This window comes from Mesoplodon densirostris, chromosome 3 (genome assembly GCF_025265405.1).
Source record: "Mesoplodon densirostris isolate mMesDen1 chromosome 3, mMesDen1 primary haplotype, whole genome shotgun sequence".
Classification (NCBI taxonomy): domain Eukaryota; kingdom Metazoa; phylum Chordata; class Mammalia; order Artiodactyla; family Ziphiidae; genus Mesoplodon; species Mesoplodon densirostris.
The window spans coordinates 160,842,764-160,865,595 of NC_082663.1; the positions used below are offsets into that span (position 1 = coordinate 160,842,764).

Consider the following 22,832-nt stretch of genomic DNA (forward strand, 5'->3'; position numbering starts at 1 on the left):
CTCTGCCACACGCTTCTGGCAGCTTCCACCGTGTTCCTGAGAGTGGAATGGGTTTGGGGGCTGAAATGGTTCTTGCTGCCCTGCGAACCCCAGGACTTCAAGAAAGAAAGAAATAAGCCCAGGCCAATTCCATAGCAGGAGGAGGGAGACAAGGGAAAAGGTATACTTTTTTTCTTTTTTTTTTTTTTTTTTTTTGTTGTACGCGGGCCTCTCACTGTTGTGGCCTCTCCCGTTGCGGAGCACAGGCTCCGGACACGCAAGCTCAGTGGCCATGGCTCATGGGCCCAGCCGCTCTGTGGCATGTGGGATCTTCCCGGACCGGGGCACGAACCCGTGTCCCCTGCATCAGCAGGCGGACTCTCAACCACTGTGCCACCAGGGAAGCCCGGTATACTTTATTTTTAAATGAAGAAATTGTGATATGTTTTACATGCTTACATCGAACAAATAAATGCTGTTAACCCCCAAAATACAATGTAACAGAATTATGCTTTTCTCCAAGAAATCCCAGGAGTTACTTTTAAGACTGGATTCTTTGTGTAACAAGCAGAGGAATGGCCCTAAGCTTAAAGGTGTGTGATGGCTCCATTCTGTTCTCCTACTTGTCACTGGATCTCTATGGCCATTGTTTAATGTCAACTGTCTCCATTTTTGGCCCTTTGTGAACGAGAGGATCTTGGGTCCCAGGGGACCTAGCCTAACACTGAGTTTGTTGGGACCAAATGGATGGGAGGACCCCACCCTATGGGGAATTGAGAGAGAATCCTCTAGACCTGGTAGCAGGGAAACTCAGCCCTTTCCCCCTCCCCCGCTGCCTCACCACCACTAAACTAACACACACACACACACACACACACACACACACACACACATCAGCTCTTGGTTTTTCAGCCTGATATCTAAGATTAGTTATCTGTGTCCTCCATCTATCTTGTCTTCCTTTCATATACCCTCTCTGAATCAGAATAACGCTTAATCAGAATTAGAGCCTGTTCAATGTCACTAAGTGCCACTCCTTACTTGTTAAAGCAGGATCTCTTGTGCCCTTTCATACAAGCCAAGCATTTCAATGAGACTTCAGAGGACAGGGAGGGGACTGGGGTAAAGATTGCCCTTTGTAATCAATACCCTCCTTTCTGAAGCTTCTGTGTATCTGGGTAGGATTAGGATGGGCCTTGTTTCCTTCTGCTTTCACAAAGGTTTTGCCTTTGCCGAAGTGTTCCAAGGGAGTGGGGTTAGTACTGCATGGTAAATTGTATCTCCTCCAAAAATAGTGCAGCATGTGGGATTTTGCCAAAACCCAAGTCATTCTCAGATATCTTCCTCACTCCCCACATTTCCTCAAGCCAGTGTCATCCACTGACATCCACTGACATTCACCGTCATCCACCATTATCAGTCACAGAGACCACTGCCATCCCCTCCTAAATGGTTCTTCTGCTCCCACTCTTGCTCCCCTACAATCTATTCTCCATGCAATTGCCAGAGTGATCGCTGATCACTTCCCATCCCTCTGCTGCAGGTACTCTTCAGTGGCTCTCCACCTAATTTAAAATGAAATTCAAAGTTTTTACCCTGGCTAACAAGGCCCTGCCTTATCTGGCCCCTTGACCTCCCTGAGCTTATCTCTTGACCCCTCCATCTTGTCACAGCCTTGATATATCAAGCTCAGTCTTGCCTCAGGACCTTTGTATATGCTGTTCCCTTGCCCAGAATACTTTTCCCTCAGATTTTGGCATGGCTAGTTTTTCTCGTATTATTCAGATCTCAGCTTAAATCTCACCTGTCAGAGATGCCTTCTCTAATCTCCCCAGTTCAAGTAGTCCCTTCCCAGTCCCCACCATATTATCCAGTTTCATTTTTCTCATAACACTAACAGTAATAACATTTTCTTGTTTATATATGTGCTTACTTGGCGATTGTCTGATTTCCTCTTCTGAATATAAATGCCAACAAGATAGGTACTTTCATGGCTTTGCCCCCATAATATTGCCAGAGTATAGAACAGGGCAAAACAGGGCAAACACTTAGATGAATGATTGAATGAATAAGAAAACTCTTTGATACGATTCTCCTTTGCAGATTGCCACCTTTGGCTAACAGAGAGCAAGTTCAAAATTCAGATTAGTGGTTCTGTGAATAATTATAATACCTTATCTTTGTAAGTCATGATCTCCTGAGATCCACCCAACAACTCCCAATGCTGGGTGTGGACATCACGTTTCACTAGGGCTCAGATTACTGAAATGACTCACCAAAATCACATAGACACACACACACACACACACACACACACACACACACACACACACACACAGCTTAGGGCTCAAATCCACGTCTTTGTCCCGAGAATGTAAATGCCAAGAGGACAGAGACTTTATGTGTCTCATCCCCACAGTATCCTCAGAATAATGTGCAAATATTTGTTGACGAAATGAGTGAATAAATGAATGAGCAAACTCCTGGACAGGATTCTCTCTCTGGGACTAAGGCAAATTCTAAAACATAGCAGCTCCCAGCCTCTCGCTGTATCTGTCTGGCCTGTTCTAGCCTCAGGAGAGGCCAGCTCTTTGCTCCTCCCCCTACCTCCACCCGGGGGCCTGGGTCCCCCAGTCTCCAGTCCAGAAGCTGCATCCATAACCCAGCCAGACTCTCTTCTCTCAGCACCCACACTATCCCTGTCCTTGTTGCTCCAAGGCTTCCACAGGGACTTGCTTCTTTCTCCAGCCTCCAGCGTGGTCTGAGAAGATTGTTAGAAGTGCAGAGTCTCAGGCTCCCAGGGGGGCTGAACCAGAACCCACATTTGAGCAATACCCCCAGGTGAACTTGGCTCCCATTAGCACTTGAGGACTCTGAGCTGCCTTTATCGAGCATTCCGATCTCTATTTTGCTTGGGAAATACCTTAGGCTTGGGGCCCCATTGCAGCACAGCCGTCCTCTTAGTGGCAGTTTTGAGAGCCGGCCTGGGAAAGAGAACTAACGTCAGGATCCTGTGCGTCACCCACTAAGCAAACATTTATTAAGCACTTATGATGTGCAAGGCGCGTGACAAGTCCTAAGGACACAATATGATTAAGACAGCATTTGTTTCCCCTACCCAAAAATGCAGGTTCACAAATTATATAGCGTGATAATTATTGTAATAAATGCTACTCAGAAGGAGCGCTTGTGATAACAAATCAAGTGTGATGATGGTGAGTCGGGGCGGGGGGAATCTTTAGAAAGAGTGATTCAGGAAGTTCTCTCGGAGGTGATGTTGAATCCAAGTCCCAAAGGGTGAATGAGGAGCCTGGTCTGTTCTGAGTTGAGTTGAAGCGCGGGAGAAGGCAGAGCAGGGCAGGTGGATAATTTCTCACAGGAGGAAAAAAACGAGCGCGAAGACCCTGCCCGAGGAAAGGGGGCTTGCGCTGGAGGAAGGAGAGAGGTTCCTCCGCTGCGTGGCTGCAGGGCATGATGGAGACGGAGAGAAAAAGGAGAGCAGGTTGAGGTGGCAGCCGGGGCTAGATCACGCTAGGCGCTCGGGCCTGGGGAAGAGTGCGGAGTTTATCTCCAGGGCCAAGGGAAGCTGTTGGAGGGTTTTAGCAAAGCCTGGCAAAGCCAGATTTCTGTTCCACTCTAGCTGCAGGGGGAGAATTGCAGCAGGGTGAGTGTGGCAGCGGGGAGGGGCCGCCAGGAGACGCTGCTGCAGCCCGCGGGGCACTGGGCGTTCACATCACTTGATCCTCACCATCCCCTCCGTACACAGTTGAGTGGGGTAGGGTGTAATATCGCAGAGGGGAAGGGACTTTGCAGAGGTAGTTGCTGTCAGTAATGGCCAGATCTGGGGCTATCATGGTGACGATAATGAGAGTCTCTAATGTTTATAGTTGGGGTGTGTGTGTGTGTGTGTGTGTGTTTATGACTGCCTCATTTAATCCTCACCTCAACCCGATGATGGAGGTATTATTATTTGTTCCTTGCGATGAATGAGACCACAGATACTCAGAGGTTACCTACTGTGGCCAACGTCACTCAGCCAGCGGTGGCAAAGGGACAGAAATCCTGGGCGTCTCACCCCAGAGCCACGTCCTTAACCCTGCTGGTTCCTGTCTTTGGGGTTTGAGCCCAGCTTTGCCTGACTTTAAAACCCATGTGGTCTCTACTATCCCACTCTGTGCCAGGGTTACTTTGCCTACAGTTTGCCGTTCATTAGGGCAAAGGGGAAATAATCGAGGAACTGAAAATCGTATTTTCTCAAAAGCAGTATAATGGAGCTGTCAGCTGAGAGACCCAAGGCCTACTTTCCAGCATCCACTCCTCTTTTCCTGCTTCTTTCCCTAAAGAGAAAGATTCCAGACAACCAGGGTCCCAAGACATAGCCTCTTGGAGTTCATGCTCATGTTGGTAGCACAGACTCAGCCCCTCTGTTGCAGAGTGTGGTAGCCCCATGGGAGGATCCCTGTTCCTAAGATGGGAAGGAAAATAGCAGGAACTGAGCACAGCAGCAGTAGGCACTGGGCCTGGAGTCTCTGCTTTCTCCATCACCATGGCAACTCTGCCAGGCTGGATCTGGTTGAACCGTGAGAATAAGCAGGAGGTGGGAAAGCAGCATCAGAGGGTTCCACCTGCTGCCAGTGACCCTGCCGCCCACTCCTACCCCCCCCCCCCACCTAGTACAGGGACTGGCAATTCGTAAGGGTGTAGATAATAATAATAGCATAACAATTGTCATTATGATGCTACTAGTAACAGGTAAACATATTGAGTACTTACTCTGTGATAACACAGCACTAACTCCTATCAAAAAAAGACATGGCTAGAACCCAACTTTCGAGAATTATGGAGGTCCACTCTTCATATGTAATTCAGAAAAGAAACTATTATGATATAAAACAAGTATAAGGAAAGCCAAAAAAAGATTCCAATTTCCCCCCTTTATGGGGGACTACAGCGTCACTACAAAATTGCCTCGCCCTGGGAGAGAGAGAGATGAGATTGCGATCAGGAGTGTGGGACGCTGTGTCCTGGTTATGGGGCGTATGGGGGTGGAGGGAGGTGCCAGTGGCTTCTGGACACTGAATTGCACCTGACAGTTGCATTCCACTGCCCTTCTCCTCCCATCCTTCCCATTCCCTCCACACCCCCCTTCACCTACCCTCCTCCCCGCCACCTTCTGACACCCGTCGAGGAGGGCTGCTGATCCTGATTTAAGTCGGACTCTTCAGGGCACTACATCTGAGTCCCCACTTGCATCCCTTCCAATTTTAGAATTTTGCATTTGATCCTTGATTTGAATTCTTTGGGTGGCAAATAAAAAGGAAGTTACTGATGACTGTATTCGGCCATGGCCTTAGTATCTCCCTCAGAAGAACCGTTGTACTGCAAATCTATGTTCCAGATTCTAAGTTGGTTCTTCCAGGCTCCACAGTGTCACATCTGTTCAGGAACAGCTGTTCAGGCTGCAGCGATGATCAAAGCTCTACATTCTAGACCTCCGGTGCTCTAAAAATGGCAAACACTTCTTTCTTTCTACATATGTATAAAAATCAGGAACATAAATTCTCTGTAGAAATCTATTTTAACGATTCTGACATCTCAGCCCAGAAGCAAAATATTCAAGTGCTGTTCTGAAATTCAACAGGGCACACCAGTAAGAAAGCCTCTCCCCCGCTCCTTTGGATTTTCAGGACTATTTTTGTTCTGATTACAGAGATGGTGCAGTGTCTCAAAGGGCGAGATTCATGAGGAGGCTTGATTTCTATATAGAACGTGTTGTTCAATTATAGTTCTATAGAAGGAAGTAAAACCCTTTCTCTTTGGTGGGATTTTCCTTGAATCTCAAAGAAAATCTGATATATAGTTGTATACATGTATACCTTATCTGTATCTATCTGTCTGTCTGTCTGCCTACTTACCTACCTACCTATCCACGTAACCATCCATTCTCCATCCGTTCATCCAACCATCTGCCCATCCATCCATCCAGCTAACTAGAGATCCTTCCTTGGCACCCATGTGACGATGATTGGTTGGACCACTTCTTCGTCCCCTGACAACTTAGCGGACAACATAACAACCACGAAGAATAGCCATCACCTTATCGTTAAAGACATCCTTGTCAAACAAAACAAAGGAAAATAATTTTTTGATGGGTCTCTAAAATGGTATGTATCCTTTTGGTATAACGTCTTGGTGATTTCTTAGTCAATGCAGGGCGGGGAATAAAATTTTACTAAAATTTCTTTCTTGTTGGAAACTTACAAGGGGTGAGGAGAAACAGCACCTGGGTGTGAACCCTGATTTTGAAAACTGGTTAACCTTTCTAAATCTTGACCATATTTAAAAGGAGCATGCTAACAGTACCTGCCTCATAGGACTGTGGGCAGAGGCAGAGAGGCACGATGCCTACACCTGGTAAGCACTCCATCAATGTTAGTAGATGTTGTCATTATCATGATTATTATTCTCACTCCCAGAGCTGCTTGTGTTTCTGGGACCTGTGGGTTCACAGTACTAGAGAAAAGGCCCTTCCTTTTTCCTTGTTTCCTGCCCCCCAAACTGATACGTGTCTTTTCCTGGTGGTGAAGTCAAAGAGAAAGGATATGCACTAAGGAGTCTGTAGTCCCTTGACGTGAATAGAAATGACATTTCAACTCCCTTGCCCCTACTCCTGGAAATGTATACCCCAGTCTGGCTGCTGAATCACATACACACATTTAAGGGCGGCCAGTGGGGCAGACAAGAATTGTAGAGGTAAACAGGAGCCCCCCTTGGCCTCACAGATGGAAGAGCTTTGGCCTCCTTACCTGGACTCCCCTACCCACCTATATGACCTTGAGCAAAATCCTTTAACCAAGAACCAGTTCTTGGGGGAGCAAGTGACCTCATGTGTGGACTCCAATCAAAACTCACCTTCTCTCTAGTGAATTGCTTCATCACCCTCTCTCTATACATTCAAATACGAGAGTTTGCACCCGGATTAGGTTTAGGAATGACACTTTTTGTTTTGAAAACAAACCTAACTTAAAAAAAAAAATCCTGTCCATTGCTATTCCAGGGGCCGTGAGGTTTATAGAGGAAGAAGGGATGTGATAGGTGGGGACTGGAGTCCAGGCTTCACCACATACTAGCTGTGTAAGCTTCCAGGTCACCCAGCTGCTCTGGGACAGGACACCGTTCTGTATTCTGTTCAGTGCCTCACGGGTGGAGGGGGGGAATGGAGGTTAACCTGCCAAAGTACGTAGGTGCCTGATGCACCACAGTCGATCAGCAGTCGCTAGCTTCCTCTTCCAGAACCAAACCATCGATCGTCCTCGCGGTCATGAAGCCGTTCCACGTCCCCTCCCCCACCCCACGCAGTTAAACACACAAGGGGCCACTTGTCTTTTCCCTCCAATATGAGAGGTGAATTATGCCTCCATTCGTTCAAATAAGGAGGCTCAAGGCTCAGGTCTTTCCTGGATTCTGTCTAAAACCTTTTATGGTTTCACAGACTTATGTTACTGCCAGTTCCCTTCCTGCTAACAAGTTCTAAATGCCCTCTTGTGTTTAGTGGGGATCCTTCCTGGATATGTTTGGTTCTTCTCTCTTTTGGTGTTGGGAGTAGGGTCGGAGAAGCGTTGAAAATAGTCTCTTTAAAAATGGTGACATCTGCTTTGATCGCAGTGACATTTTGATGGTGTCAAAGCCCTGCTTACTGAAATAGAACTGCAATGAAAAGGATGAAGCGCAGGCTGAGCTTCTGGCATTGTATGCACTGATTCACCACCCTCCGCCTCCCACTTACCCACAAGCAGGTTTTTACCGACGCTTAATCAGATTATCCGCAATAGAAAACACTGCGGGTTTGGGCACACATTGGATTTTGACGCTGCTGTTCATTTTTAACTTCCTTGAAACAAACTGTACTTTGCCAACTCTGGTCACCACAGTGAATCACAGTAAGACAAAACAATGACACCCAATTTGACTAGAAAGAGATTCCAAGTTAAAATACACCAAGACTCAGGAAAGCCAAAATAAAACGTTCTCTAATAAAAGAGACCGAATGGGTACTGCTAGATAAGGGGCTCCTAGTAGGGTAGAAATATTCGTTTTCTGAATTCTTAGTTTATTTGAAGCCTGTGGTCCCTATTCTCAGAGCATGGGGTGTGGGGTGTGGGGTGTATGCTGGGGGAGGTTGGCAAAGGAAATTTTTGAAGGAGGGAAATGATACGCGTTATCAGAAAGGTAGAGAGTGCACCACAGAAGGCAGATTCAGAGCACAGGTTGCTTGGGTGACGTGGTATTTGTGGCACTCGTGAGAAATAAGGGCGGATCTGAGTCAGCAAGGAGCATAATCAAAATAGCATTGCAAGGCGATAGTTTCTGCTGCAGAGTAAACTACTCTTTTTCTCCTGGGGTGGGAGCAGAGGCAGGAGGGAAAAAAGGAGGTGAACTGGAAATGGGACAGGGTTCAGAGGCTAGGCAAGTATGTTGAACCCAAGTTCAATGCAGACCATGGCAACAGCCCAGGATATGACTCAGGCTGGGCAGGAACAGGAGCCCTTGCAGAATGCAATCCAAAGTGGGGTTCTAAGGCTGACACCAGCAAACGTACTAACAAGTAGAGCAGTGCACCCCAAAGTATGTGCCATGGGATCCTGCATTACCGGGAAACAGTGTCTACGGTCAAAGCAACTCAGGGGGAAAACACTTGAAACAAAGCAAATAGGTTTCTTCCCTGTAGAACTTCTCAAAGCCTTAATAAAGTCAATTGCCTATTTTCTAAGAAACAGGATGCTTTATTTTCAATACTAATTTAATGACAGAACTTTTTTTTTTTTTTTGTCCTTTTCTCGTGGTAAGGACTATCTTAATGCTCTGAAGATGAGAATCTGGGAGACAAATATTAAGAGTTTCTTGTTTATTATTCTGTCATTGCATACTTCAGAAAAATAATTACCCTTTCAATGTGTTTAACTCACTTCATTGACACCTTCAATGTTCCTTAATTTTTAAAATCAGGAACTTATTTTCCCAATGACTTTCTTTCTCTCTGACTTTAAGTATTTCTCAAACTTAAAAAAAAAAAAACTTATTTTCCTTCTGAACTGTGTATGAATACAAACCCATTACCAAAAGAAGTTATTAAATAACTTCATTGTTAAGGACCGTTAAGAATGGAGTAAGGAGCTTTCCTTGTTGGGCGGGTTTAGGTAAGCTACCAGTGAATAAAATAAGAAAATGCAGCCCTTCCAACCTCACACAACCTTTCCAGATTCACCATTCCATGACTTAAGACACCAGAAGTACTGCACCTACATATTATTTCAAGATACCATTGTTACATCACTTATAGTTGATATATCACTTGCCTAAAATAAATATTTCCTCAAATAAAGAAACTAAATCTACTCATGTTTTTTTTTTCCCCCCTCTCCTATAGTGCTGAAACCATGCCAGCATGCCCAGGGATACAGCAGAGGTGGCAACCAAATGTCACCCACATCTCCTATGTCCTTGGGGCTTTCTCAGGGGCCCTTCACTGAACTCTGAACTTAAGTTTTGGCTACTGCCAGCCAAAGCTTCTGTGACCTAGTACTCCTGGGGGGTCCTATGCACTGCTGGTTCAGCCTGAACTCTCAGAAACCCCTACAGTTGGAAGAGTTCTATATTGGGAATATTTAGACAACTTAGAAGCAAGAGAACTTCAGAGTCCGTTTTCTAGTCTTAGGAATACTATACCCAAGGTAAGAAAGAGCAGAAATTAAATTTGACAAAACAGGATCTATTCAGTGTTATGTTTTATGCTATAATAAACCCTTAAAAGCTTGAAAATGCACTCTAAAATACAAATGACTAACACATCACAGTATTCAGTAGTCCACATGATTTATGGACGAACCCAAAGATAATACTTTCAATTCACATGCTCTACTGATTATAATCCCAGAGGCCACATCCTGTGATGTCAGGACCTAGGGAGGAACTGGGTGGTTAAAATTCCAGAGAGACTTGCTAACAACCCAGATCTTCTTGTGAGAGTGGCCAGAAATCAAGGTTCTTCACTGACGAAGACCCAAAACGAAACCTCTCAAATACTGACCTTGCCTATTAAGTAAACATGTGTCCCCTTACTTTCATTGGACATTTGGCCTTAAAGCAGATGACTGAACGCTCGGATCCTGGGCTTAGGCCTCACACACATGCTGAAGGCTACAAATGAAAAGACCTCTGCAGGGCAGCGTGTGAACTAACAGTGCAGGCCAAAGACGACCACCACTGACATTTATGGGTTTACATAAGCAAGGCACACTTGCCAGGAGTACTTATATGACCGGACATCTTTTCATTTCAGTTTCTTCTGCTTTGGCCAAAGAATATATTCCTCATATTTTTTTAAATGTTATATCCCCAACCATGGAAGCATAATCTACTTATGTTGAAAATAAATAAGTATATTAAAAGAAAGCTGAGTTAAAAGTTTTATTCATTCAACATCTCACATTACAAATATTTAAAAATTATATGCATACTGGTATAAATAGTCATTTGCAAACTATTTAATAACATTAATTTTCCACTAGCACTTCAACAGATGAACTCTTTTAAAAAAGGAACTGTGTTATATAACTTAAGAGTAGAACATACAAAAATAGGAACTTAACGTGAAAATGACTTTAATAAAAAATGAATTACCCTTATTTAAAATGCTATAATAAATACTACAACCTCCCCATACACAGTAAAAACTATATGGAAATTCAGCCAAGTAGTACAATTAACTGACATACTTAAATAACTTTTCCTTCTGATAATATGAGCAATACACTGGAAAAAAAAATTAGGGATTAGTAAAAACTAGACACCCACTTGCTAAAAGTTTCACTTCCAAAAAATATAACAAAAATCTGATGAAAATTATAAAAACTAATTATACTTTAAATTTTAAAAATATAAAAAATAAAACAGTTGAATACAATATTGTCCCAATTCTTACAATGCTATCAATCACAGTAGCTTTAAAATAAGATAATAAAATAAAGCAAATGACCAAAACCTCTTTTATTCCATTTTTAAAAATAATCTCAAATTTACATTAGTAGAAAGATTGAGTTCTGATTCTTTTCTTTAGAAACACCAGCAAGAAAGAGGATTACTCTTAACAGTAGAAAATGACATTTTTAAATGTCTGTAATTAAAAACAAAGAATTACACTGCAAAGATCTTTCAAAAGTTTGAAATAAGTATTGCACATAACTTGAAGTTAACTTGCCACAATTCATCACATTCAAGTTTTAAATCACCTTTTAACAGAAGATTCAACTCTTCAAAACAAAAAGGGTGAATTATCAAGTCTTTCCAACAGCACTCTCATAAAATGCTAAATTCATTCACTGCAAGTTTTATTTTGCATTCTGCAGAGGTCTGTGTATGGAGAAGTATATATATTTTACCGAAGCTTAGGGACCAGAAGGGGAAGGGAGAGGGTTCCTTTACATAGAAAATAATCAGAAACACTTTATTTTACATTGCAAAAATAACCATGTAATTACTCTGTAACTACATTGTAAGTACATGGCTGGTGCCATGCTAGTGCGCTAGAACTACATGCTTGGTACATTGAAGTGATACCCTAAAATCTGTAAACTAATTACATGTTAATTATGTTTTGAGTTACATGGTAACTCCCAACTACAATCCCATGTAATCTGAAGGACATGTAATCAATAAAGTCCGGAGTAATAGATAATAATTGTTTATGCCCTGTAAATTGAAGTGTAACCAAATAATCTGTAAACACGCTTGTCACACAATCACAAGTAAATATTAGTAGAATAACAATTTCTTACATTAGTCATGCATACTAACATTACACACCTGTCCCACGGCAGGCTATTTTTTTTCTTTATATATAATTTAAAAGAGCAGACATCTCTGAATCAAACACTTAACACCAATTTATTAATATTAAAAATGGCTAAACATTCACCAAAAATGTCTGCATTATGAATAATTTTAAAAACTTAGTAAGAAGCTGTAGACAATTTTGTTATTTTAAATTTCTACCCTATGCTTATGCATTTAATTTTTTTTTAAGGAACTACAGTGTTATCTGTCATTTTCATGCAAATTTTTTTTCATTAATTTGTGACTTTACATAGACTATTTCTTAAATTATAGGTACACCAATAGCTGGTGCTGGGGAAGGATGTTTAAGCAACATGCTTTCTCTTCTCTGCAGACTCTAAAATAGCATTGCCAGTGCACAACATTCATAATTTAAAATGTATGCAGAGCACTGAAATGTATAAAAAGCAGAATATAAGAAAATAAAATTTATTAAAATTATTTATATTAAAAAATGAAGTATATGAAGATCTCTCAGTAATAAAAGTACAAAAAGCTACTCTTTGCAATATGAAAAATTGAGGTATTGCATAAAGAGATATCCCGTCAGTGAAAAGTGTGCCTAAAAATGTTCACTGTTGGAAAAACAAGATATACAAAAGTAGTGCATAACAAATATACATTATGTGCATGACAAAATAAGTTAGCTACAAAAACACTGTACCGAAATTCAGCAGGTCATGTACAAAGGGAAAAATTATTATTCAAAGCTAGTTCTTATTTCTTGTTAGCTCATCACACCTGTTTACTGAGTAGGAACAGCACGATAGCACACCCCAAGCCACCTACAAGCACTGAAAAGAATAAAAAGAGGCAAATGAACATTCCAATTAGAATTATGTCGTTCAGGAGAAAAGAAAAAAAAGTCCCTGACCAGCTACGCAAGAGCACCCTCCATTCACATGACCGCTTTCAATATTTGCAGGGGATTCTTTAAAAGCAGCTCCCTTTCTGTATCTATTAGACAGCAAATGCCTCCATTTTGACCTTTGGAACTTAACAGGTATAGAGTTCATTAAAGCCTGGATTAAAAATAAAGGACTGCTTTTCCAGATCAGTAGGGGTCATCAGCCAGGTGGTTCCACCGCACTCCTGGGGCAAGTCTTTGGTTTTGAAGGATCCAAGATGGTACTGTTAGGTAGCACAACTAGCAAGATTGCCATTAGTTTTTTTTTTTTTTTTTTTAATGTTTTGCACACTGATGATAATCCTTTTCATGGTGGATAGGGCATTTCATAAGAGAATGTCCATAAAAATAAAAGTTACTTCCATGACCAGGGCTTCAAGAGACTATTTTCAATTTACCCCTGAAGCATACTGTTCAACACATCATAACGCCTTTCAAAAGCTAGTTTTATTTATAATAAAGCATGCATTACTTGATGAAGTTGGCACTTCAAACACTGACTATGTCCCATGCTAAGTTCTGAAACTGTAATGTTATTTTATTTTATAGGAAGAGTAAGATAAGCATACGTACCTTTGCACAGATTTACACAGTTACTTAGTTCAACAGTGCAAAACACCTTGCAACTACTTTTTTTTAACTTTTTTTTTTCATTTGCTATGTTACAACTAAATTACAGGATACCCAAAGTAACTTTAAATCTAAAAGTAAGCCAATCAGCAGCCAATTTGAATATTGGTTTTGTCTTCCAGTTTTGGCTACACATGGTAGTCTAACACAAAATCAAAAATGATATCCTTGAGGTATCTCTAGATCTGTTTGTTTTTTTTTTAACGTCAAAATGGAGAGCAAAGGCTGACACCTGATGAGTGTTAGTAAATTAGGATATAGAGTTTATATATAACATCAAAAATAAAATTTATATATTTGTTCTTTAGAAGAGGAAATGCTAGTTTTCCCACCAGTTGTCATTAACTCTAGCTTTGGTAGGTTTCCTGGGGCTGTGACCAGATAAGTAAAAGTTTAAAAATAAATAAGTGCACTCCCCTCAGAAGTAAATGTACCCAATTTTTATATTCTAAGTTTAAAAACCTGTTTAAAAGAAAATAAACCTAGCTCTGCCTACTTTACTATTTTCTTTTTTCTGATGTGGTAGTAACTTTGCGGCATAATGAAATTACATTCCGCCTCTAAACCCTTAAAATTAGTTATAATGCTGCTTCAATCTTGCTCATGCATTTGTGTTTGCTTTAACACGCTCCTTCCTGTTAATAATTGTTAACTTCTTCCACTGCTGTTAAAAGAATAAAAAGGGGACGGAAAAAAAGAGAAAGGCAAAAAATATGAAAGAAAAGAAAGAGAAAGGCAAAAGCACTTCCCTGGGGGAAACCCCGCGTCAGGAGAGATTGATAGTGTTATTGTTATGTGGTTATTTTAATAAAAGTATTCTTATCTATTATTAACAATAATTTAATTAAAAACCCAAAATACTCTATTGTTTCATTTCTCTTTTAATATTTCTCTCTCTCCTCTAAGAAAATGTTGCGGGAAGTTTGGATCCTCTTATCTCCAGCAAAACAAGAGAATGAAACTTCCATGCAACATGATGGCAATACGAAAAAGGAGTTCATACATATTGTTTTCAGTGACACAAGAATCTACAAAACGCCTATATTATAGGTCATTCTTTCCATTAGACTTATTGTTAAGTTACAGACTGCACAAAAGGACATGCCAGCATGAAGAGGTTGAGGAAGGGGGCAGAATTAACAGAAGAGTGCACTTATTCTGAGGCCTGAAAATGAGCACTGTAGTTATCCTTTAGTTCCAGCGGAATGAAATATGTCGAGGACGGTCACCACCTTCCTTCACCAGGGGCTTGTGGAATTCCCTGCCAGCGCGAGAATGAATAGCAGCCCAGCAATATTCACAGTAATACTGCAGACAGGTAACATTAGCACAGAAAAATGGAGCAAATTTTCCCCCACAACGGGCCCCCTGACATTCATCACACAGCTGATCGTCCAAGACATATGGCTTAACTTCCACCTGCAATCAAAAATAAAACAAGGGTGTTTACATTTCTCAGTGAATGGACCGGGCAACTCTTATACCGTGTATGTACATTTCCATCCACTGTCTGAATGAGTCTGTGCCAAGGTATCCCAAAGGAAGGGTCAATAATTCTTTTACTGAAATTAGCTATCATCTTTTAAGGTGGTAAGGCTTTTTATGCCCATTGTTTTACATTTTTGTCTTCTTACCTAAACAGTTTTCAAATGAAAAGCAAGATCCCAGCAGAAAGTTAAGAGTGAAGCCAACTTAACATTTAAGAACATTATGAGGTTAAACCCACAGGAGAGTTTTCATAGACACAAACCGTCACTTTAATTAGTGGATCTGGATTCTTGTCATATGTGGAATTATAATTTACACAAGACCAACTGAGAGATTCCCAGTGCCACAAAATAGCACTTCAATGTACAAATCAGAGGGAAGCTGCCTGACTTCTGCATCACAAGCCTCTGAGCTGTAATAAGGTTTGGGTCATGGTTTCTATTTACAGTGTACACATCTTGGGTTATAATCACAAACCTCAAACTCCAGGAAAACAAGATGCAGCCATAGTACTCATCATCTAAAACCTTGCTTTGTTCTTTGTCAGGAAGAATGGTTTACTTCAGTCTAAAAGTCAGAGGTGAATTTATAAAACTGGGTCTGTTCCAGTGTTCAATAGGCCAATATCATTTGAGCCTCTCAAGCATTAAAAATAACCTGGCTATTAATTCTCCAGTGAGAAAAGAGTTGGTTATTTTTAGTCTTGGAGAGACTCATGACTGAGACTCCCTTACACCAGGCTATGACTACCACTGGTGCGATCCACTTCTGACAAGGAATCCTGAACAAAGGTTAGCCGTGAACAAAAAGAGAAGAGTGATATGGAAGGCAGGAAGAGCAGACGTAATCAGAGGATTAGGCTTCTGGCACCGAGGCCATTCCATAACATCTACAGAATGGCAGGCACACTGGTCAAAGAATTGGATCGTAGAGGAAAACAAATTAAGTCTGAATTTCTAATGGCTAACCTTACAACTCTGAAACCGATGACGGAATGAAGCGATGAGGCGGGAGTGTCCGTTTACTCAGACGTACATATTTTTTAGTGTGAATAAAAAACGAGGAGGCATGTCAACATATACTGCAACTAATCCTGCCCCCTTCCTCCATGTTTCCAGTAGAATCTATACCTTTCGCCTTACTATATTCACAGTATGATGACCACTACCATGGGAAATTTTCAGCTGCCACCGATGTGAAATATACATGAAATGGAACATAAGCAGTAAGTGTAAACCACTAGTGACTTGATAGTTTCTACGTACTGAATTGAGAAAGGCACAATACAGTCAATCAACAAAGACTTTTCTGAGCACAATGCCTTGGAGTGTTGGATATCTAAGTCAGCCCTAATGAAAGTGCCAGTCTGCCATGAAATGAGGAGCTGACACCAGAATGTAAATCAACACATTGCTTTCTTCATCAAGAAGGTCTTTCTATGAAGAAATCTCAACTGAACTATAAACACTGTGCTTATTAATGCAGCAGATTCACATTCTGGTATAAATTCCTATCTCACCACAAACTCCTAACAAACCATTTACCAACTGGCAGTCGGTTCACAAGCCGTATTTTGAGTAGTACTGGTGTAGGATACAGTTCCATCCACCAGAACATAAATCCATGAGGACAGGGACTTCTTGCCCTAGTCACTAAAATGTTTGTTGAATGCATGAAACACAAAGATAAGAAATACGTGAATGCAAAGAAAAAAGACATATAATGGAACACACAGTCTCAAATACAATACATTAAAAAACAGAAGAGTTAACTTTGAGGGTTTTTTCCAGCCTTTTGATTCAGAGGATAAACACAACAAAGAGGAATATAAAGTGTGAAAATAATGCTAATGAACTACTACCTAATTTCAGGCAGTAAAATAGATTACAGATGAAAGGATTCTGAGTTCTTTTACTTAATCTGTTACAATGAAATATTTCTTAGACATGCCGTCCTAGAAATGAATTTACTCAATCATTTGTTACACAGGAAAATAGGGCTTGCTGAGGTATTTTTGATATCAGGTTTAAAAAAAAAACTGTGAGGAGATCTCAAGGGTGTTCATATTTGTATAGTTGATATAACATAGTACAAAGGATTCGGTAAATATGCACTGAATGACTAACTGAATAAGTGAATGGATGGAGGTGATACCTTAGGAAAGATTAAACAGACTCAAGCAAAGTGACTGTAATGTTCTGGTTAGGCTATTCAGAAAACTAAGAGACAGAAGAAATTCATATGAAACTCTTAGATGTATTCCAGAGCATGCATCTAATGGGTCCTACAGGAATAACTATCAGCTGTCAATTTATTGTCACATAAAATTCCCCCACTCCAAGCTTGGTGATGACATAGACGGCCATTTCTAGAACCTCCCAGAATGTAGTCCAGGACTTACCCGTTTATCTATCTCTCCATGCTGCAGCTGCACGAAGCGGGCACTGATAGCAGCTATGTAACTCTGTTGATTAGAGAATGCGACTCGCCCAGCTCCTTTTGGGTATTTCAGCTCAGGGTCGGTATCAATCCCAGCATAGCACACGCCTCCATACAGCCGGTCCATTATCATGGCAAGCTCCACTACATATGGAAGGAGCAAACGGGACATTTGAAATCAGGAAAATTCATCTGGCTCTTACATCAAAAGCAGTTCATGTGGCTGTCATTACAATAATTATTAAAATGAAACTAGCTATTATAACCAGTTGTCCAGGTGTTCATCTTTAACCTACTGTAACTAAGGGCAGGGACTCTGCTGAGTATTTCACATATGTTCACTTTTAATCTACACAACAACCCTATGAAGTAGGGAGTAATTTTCTGGGGAAACTGAAGCACAGAGAGGATGATTAATCTGTGCAAGGTCATGGGTAGTTAAGTGACTGTGCTGTACTTGGCACCCTGGTCTATCTGCTCTACGCCACGATGCACCATATATTTACCAGTTAACAATGTACTGCTTAATATAAGTAATCACTTGAACACTAGAAAGCTGATTGGCAAGCTCTTTGGGTGTCCTTCGAGCATATTTCCAACAAAATCCTTTTTACCTTTCTTTACCGTGTAGCTATTTGCCGATTTTTCACATAGAAGCTTGAAGTAGTGCTTCCCTGGTGGCGCAGTGGTTAACAATCTGCCTGCCAATGCAGGGGACACGGGTTCGAGCCCTGGTCCTGGAAGATCCCACATGCCGCGGAGCAACTAAGCCCGTGCGCCACAACTACTGAGCCCGCACTCTAGAGCCTGCAAGCCACAACTACCAAGCCTGCGTGCCACAACTACTGAAGTCTGTGCGCCTAGAGCCCGTGCTCCACAACAAGAGAAGCCACCGCAGTGAGAAGCCTGTGCACCACAGTGAAGAGTAGCCCCGCTCGCTGCAACTAGAGAAAGCCCGCACGTAGCAACAAAGACCCAACGCGGTCAAAAATAAATAAAAAATCAATCAATTAAAAAAAAAAAGAAACTTGAAGTAATAAATGCATCTTCTTCTCCATGAAATGTTACAGTTTTGAAACTGCATTCATGTTCATTTTATGTTCAACTCACTTATACTATTAAACCTCAAATTACTTGAAGTTGGGGATGAAATTTCTTCTGTAAGCACTGCTCTGACAACACAATACACTGCTGAGAACCCTGCTGTATTTCAGAGCTCAGTAAGCAGCTGTTGAGCACATGGGGACGTGGAAAACAAACAGCGGCCATCTCGATACCTAACCCATCCCTGAAGGGTTCTGTTCTCTCAGATGATGATGAGAGTGATGAGCATTAGCATTACGAGACCGTGCACTAAGCACTAGGCACCCACAATCTCATTTAATCCTCAAAACAACTCTCCATAAAGGACATACTTATAACTCTACTTGACAGATGAGGAAATTGAGAATTAGAGAAATTAATTTGAGCAGGGTTACTCAGCTATTAACTGGAAGCAGAGCACATGAATTCAAGCCCAGACACTTGGATTCCAGAACTCTCACTCCTAGACATGAACTCAAATGCTTATGGAGAATTTATCCTGAAAAATCTGTATATTTCTTATGCTAACGGATAAATAGGGTTTTTTTGTTTGTTTGTTTGTTTGTTTAATCATACCAGCTCGCAATGGTCGGGGAACACCACCAACAAATATAGTTTTTCGTGGGTCAAGAGGCTGTGAACCATCCATCACAAAGTCACTGTCACTGAGATTCCAAGGCCGAATCTGTACCTAGAGAGTGTGCAAACCAAAATGTCTCATTCTCAACACAGACAGTTTATACATAAAGGAAGTTTAAAATTATTGCAGAGTATTTTACTTTTAAAAGCAATAATCCATGTCATTACAAATCAATAAAACTGGAAAACTAGAAAAGACTTACAAGTAGCATATTCCAACCTTTCATTTCACATTTAAGAGTAAACTAACCAAGGTGGAAAGTTCAATTTAATTGCCTATTAAAACCCAAATCACTTAACACTAACATGCCCTTAATTATCTGTAAGTTAATTAACTATTTTACAGCTTATTTGGGCCCCTCTCCTACGCAACACCCTAGTAGCCATATAATTTAAATTTAGCACGGTATTGGATGTTGATTAGTATTCAGTGCTATGTGAACTAGGACTGTGTGTCCAATCCTATGTCCAGGAAATGCAAACTACTCCTGATACTAACAAATCTGTTACATTATTTCAAAAAGCATTTCAAAATAAAAATATTGATGATATCTGCAGTAAGCTTTTTATGATAAAACACTTCAGTGTGTCCATTACAACAACCAAGGATCAAGTACCTCAATTCAATTGTTTGTGTGTATAAACTGTTACCAATGCCCACACCAAAGGCTAAGGGGTTGATAGTGGGGTATTCCCAACAGGTACACCAAACTAAGTCCCAAGGCCAGAAGGTCCCCAATTTAAATACCTAAATTTAGGGACTGGCAGGGAACAAGCAAGTCAAATAGAGTCTAGCCACATAAGAATTCTGGGACAACCCTAAGACACTAAGAGGAGCTCCACAAATCACTGTTTGACCTAAGCGCACTAGCGCCTCCATTCTGAACTGGAGACCCCATCACTAGGTACTGGCTGAGCGATAACAGATTGTGTTGGTTTGCCAGATTTGTCAAAACAGGCTAGTTGCTACTATTCCTAAAGACTAAATTTTATAATAAAGAAAAACTGCTTCAAAAAGAAACAATATGCAATGTATATTTATGTATATACATAATTCATTTTACTTGGCGAGTACCATATGCAAAAAGTTAAGGATAGTACTGGGTAAAATCTTGATCAAAGAGAGGAAGGAGAAAGACAGATCTATTTGTGATTTGAGTTCTATCATTCAGAGGAAATTCAGCTACTTTGTATTTATCAAATGCATTACCAGGTGAAGTCTTTTAATAGAAAGATTCACCAATATTTTAACTAACCAAAAATTCAATGTCAAAATAATGTGCACAAATATACAGAATGTCAATGTTAGGAACCTGACAAAAACAAAACTTTTCATTTCGATTCTACTTACAAACGTTGTCAATTAACACATACATTAAGATGTCTGTGGGTTTTTCAGAGCTAACAAATAGAGGCAAAAATGAGAAGCTATTTTGATGCTAGACTGCACTTACTGGCTTGTCTTTGATAGTGGGACTTGATACACAAAGGTAGAGTTTTCCATCTTCTTCAATACATGCATCAATGAGAGCCTGAACAGAGCTTTCATCTTGAAATAGCAGGAATGCATAGCCTAATAAAAAAATTTTTGAAAGGCTTATATTTTTCCGATTTTTAAAATAATTCTTCAAGGGAAAGGAAGCATAAAACTAATAAGGAAGGGAAAAGGTGTAGAAAAAAACGAAAACAAACAGAAACCCCTAAAAGTTAAATCTCACCCTAAATCGGATAATATCAACATTAAGTTCAGTTTGGTATTATCTTGAAACCTCTTTTAGAGTAAAATTAAATCTGAATTGAAAGTACATACTAAATACAAATTTTAAAGACATATTTGGGAAAATGTAAGTTTAACAATGAAAAGTTGTACAGTGAAGGCAGACATTTATGAAAAGAACATAAGGATAAACTATGCATGTATATTGAATATTGAAAATTACCTTTAGGAGGAAAATAGGATTTGCTCTCTGCTTTATGAGGCCAATCCACAATCAAAGGGCCAAAGCGACGAAAACTAGCTGTGATCTCATCTAATGAACAACAAACCAAAAAAGTAGATTTAAATATTTTTATGTTCATTTTTGGGAAATAGTTTAGAAAAAAAGTTTCCAATCTACTCTTTACAAGAATAGTACACCAAGACCTCCCACATCTCCTTCATCTGGATTCCCCTTACTGTTAACATTTTGTGCGTTTGTCTTCTGCCTCCTCCCCTTCTATCTATGCACGAATCTATCTATCTATCTATCTATCTATCTATCTATCTATCTATCATCTTTTTCTGACATGATGCTCTACTACCCCCAAACATAACTACTGGTACCTGCTCAAAGCAAGGTCACTCCCTTATACTCCCTTATGTACCACCAAACAATGCCGCTTCCAATCAGGAAATCAACATTGATACAACACTCTTTCCCAATTCACAGACTCCATCCCAATTTTAAACTATCGCAATATATCTCTTTTTTCCTTTCTGATCCAGAATCCTACCCAGAACCATGCTACATTTAGATGTCATGTCCCAGGTCATCAGCCTTTTTCAGTTTACAATAGTTCCTCATTCTTTCCTGTCTTTTACATGCTTAGTAGCTTTAAAATATACAGACCATTCTGCAGGATGGCTCTCAACCTGGGTCGGTACTGTTTCCTCATGACCTATGCATTCCAAACAGGAAAACCACCATAATGATGCTATGTCATCCTGTCCTTTCACTAGGTATGTTCATCTTGATCAGCTAGTCAAATTGATACCCGCCTGGTTTCTCCACCAAAAAGAAACCATTTTCCCCTTTGAATTTGATTAGTATTTTGTGGGGGAATATTGTGTTATCCATCAATATCCTGTTCCCTCATTAGACTTGGCATCCATTGAAGACTCCTACCTATATCAACTACCACAATGATTACTGCCAAATGCTGATTACCTATTTCTATCAATCCTTCTACATTTACTAGTTTTCCCTTCTCCCCCATTTATTTAGTCATGTATTTATTTATATCAGATCAGTATGGACCTATTTTATTCAATGGGTTATAATCTGATTCTCTCCTCATTTATTTTGATGTTCAGTTTGTCCTCAAAATTGTCCCTGATTTGGCCAGTGGGGGTTCCTATGTCCTTTTGACCTATCCCCCCATCATCCTTCAAGGGCTTCCATACTTCCTGGCCCAAGAAGATACTCCAGGCTTTCATCTTGTTCTTTCTCTGCCCTACCCTTAGAATTAGCCGTTTCTCCCCCCACCCCCACAAGAAATCCTCGTTCCTTTCAGTGACAAAAGATATTTAGAAACTGAGACTTGGGTAGTCCGTATAGTCATTGCTAGTGGATATTTATTATTTCTAAGTCTTCTCTGAGGACAAAGCTAGGAAATATATGAATATACACACAGCTATATTTACAACTGTTTCTATATCTGTGTACATTTATAAAAATGAGTTCATACTGGTAATTGCAAGTCCACTCCAACATCCCATGTTTCTCTCTAGCCTTCCCCACTTCCCATGTTTGTAAATTCCCTTCTCGTTATGAGAAACCAAGTTCTGATTATCCTCAATATGTTGGCTTCCTTGCTCAATGTAACCCATCTTTCAGCTAGCTGCCCTGGCAGTCTCCTCTACCTTCCACCTCTGCACCCTAGCCCTATTGCCCTGATTTATTGGGCACCGTGCACACTGCTGCCGAGGCCTCTGACAGGCCCCTCCGTGTGTGTACCTACACACGCCCTCCACTTGGCACCCTCTTCCCCCTCACCAACCATCTTCCTTCGACAC

The 22,832-nt window shown here is 40.7% G+C and overlaps 1 protein-coding gene across 1 annotated transcript in view; it reads right to left on the bottom strand.

Annotated features, from left to right (window-relative positions):
- Positions 1-10,954: 10,954 nt before the first annotated feature.
- The window catches only part of CPEB4 (cytoplasmic polyadenylation element binding protein 4), a 64,333-nt gene continuing 52,455 nt past the window's right edge, over positions 10,955-22,832 (bottom strand). Inside the window, exons 5-9 of the mRNA XM_060094930.1 lie at positions 20,998-21,087; positions 20,512-20,630; positions 18,995-19,109; positions 17,298-17,479; positions 10,955-14,827 (exon numbers count right to left, since the gene is read on the bottom strand). Coding sequence (XP_059950913.1) covers positions 14,600-14,827; positions 17,298-17,479; positions 18,995-19,109; positions 20,512-20,630; positions 20,998-21,087 — 734 coding nt within the window. The 3' untranslated portion in view covers positions 10,955-14,599. The remainder of the gene's footprint in view (positions 14,828-17,297; positions 17,480-18,994; positions 19,110-20,511; positions 20,631-20,997; positions 21,088-22,832) is intronic.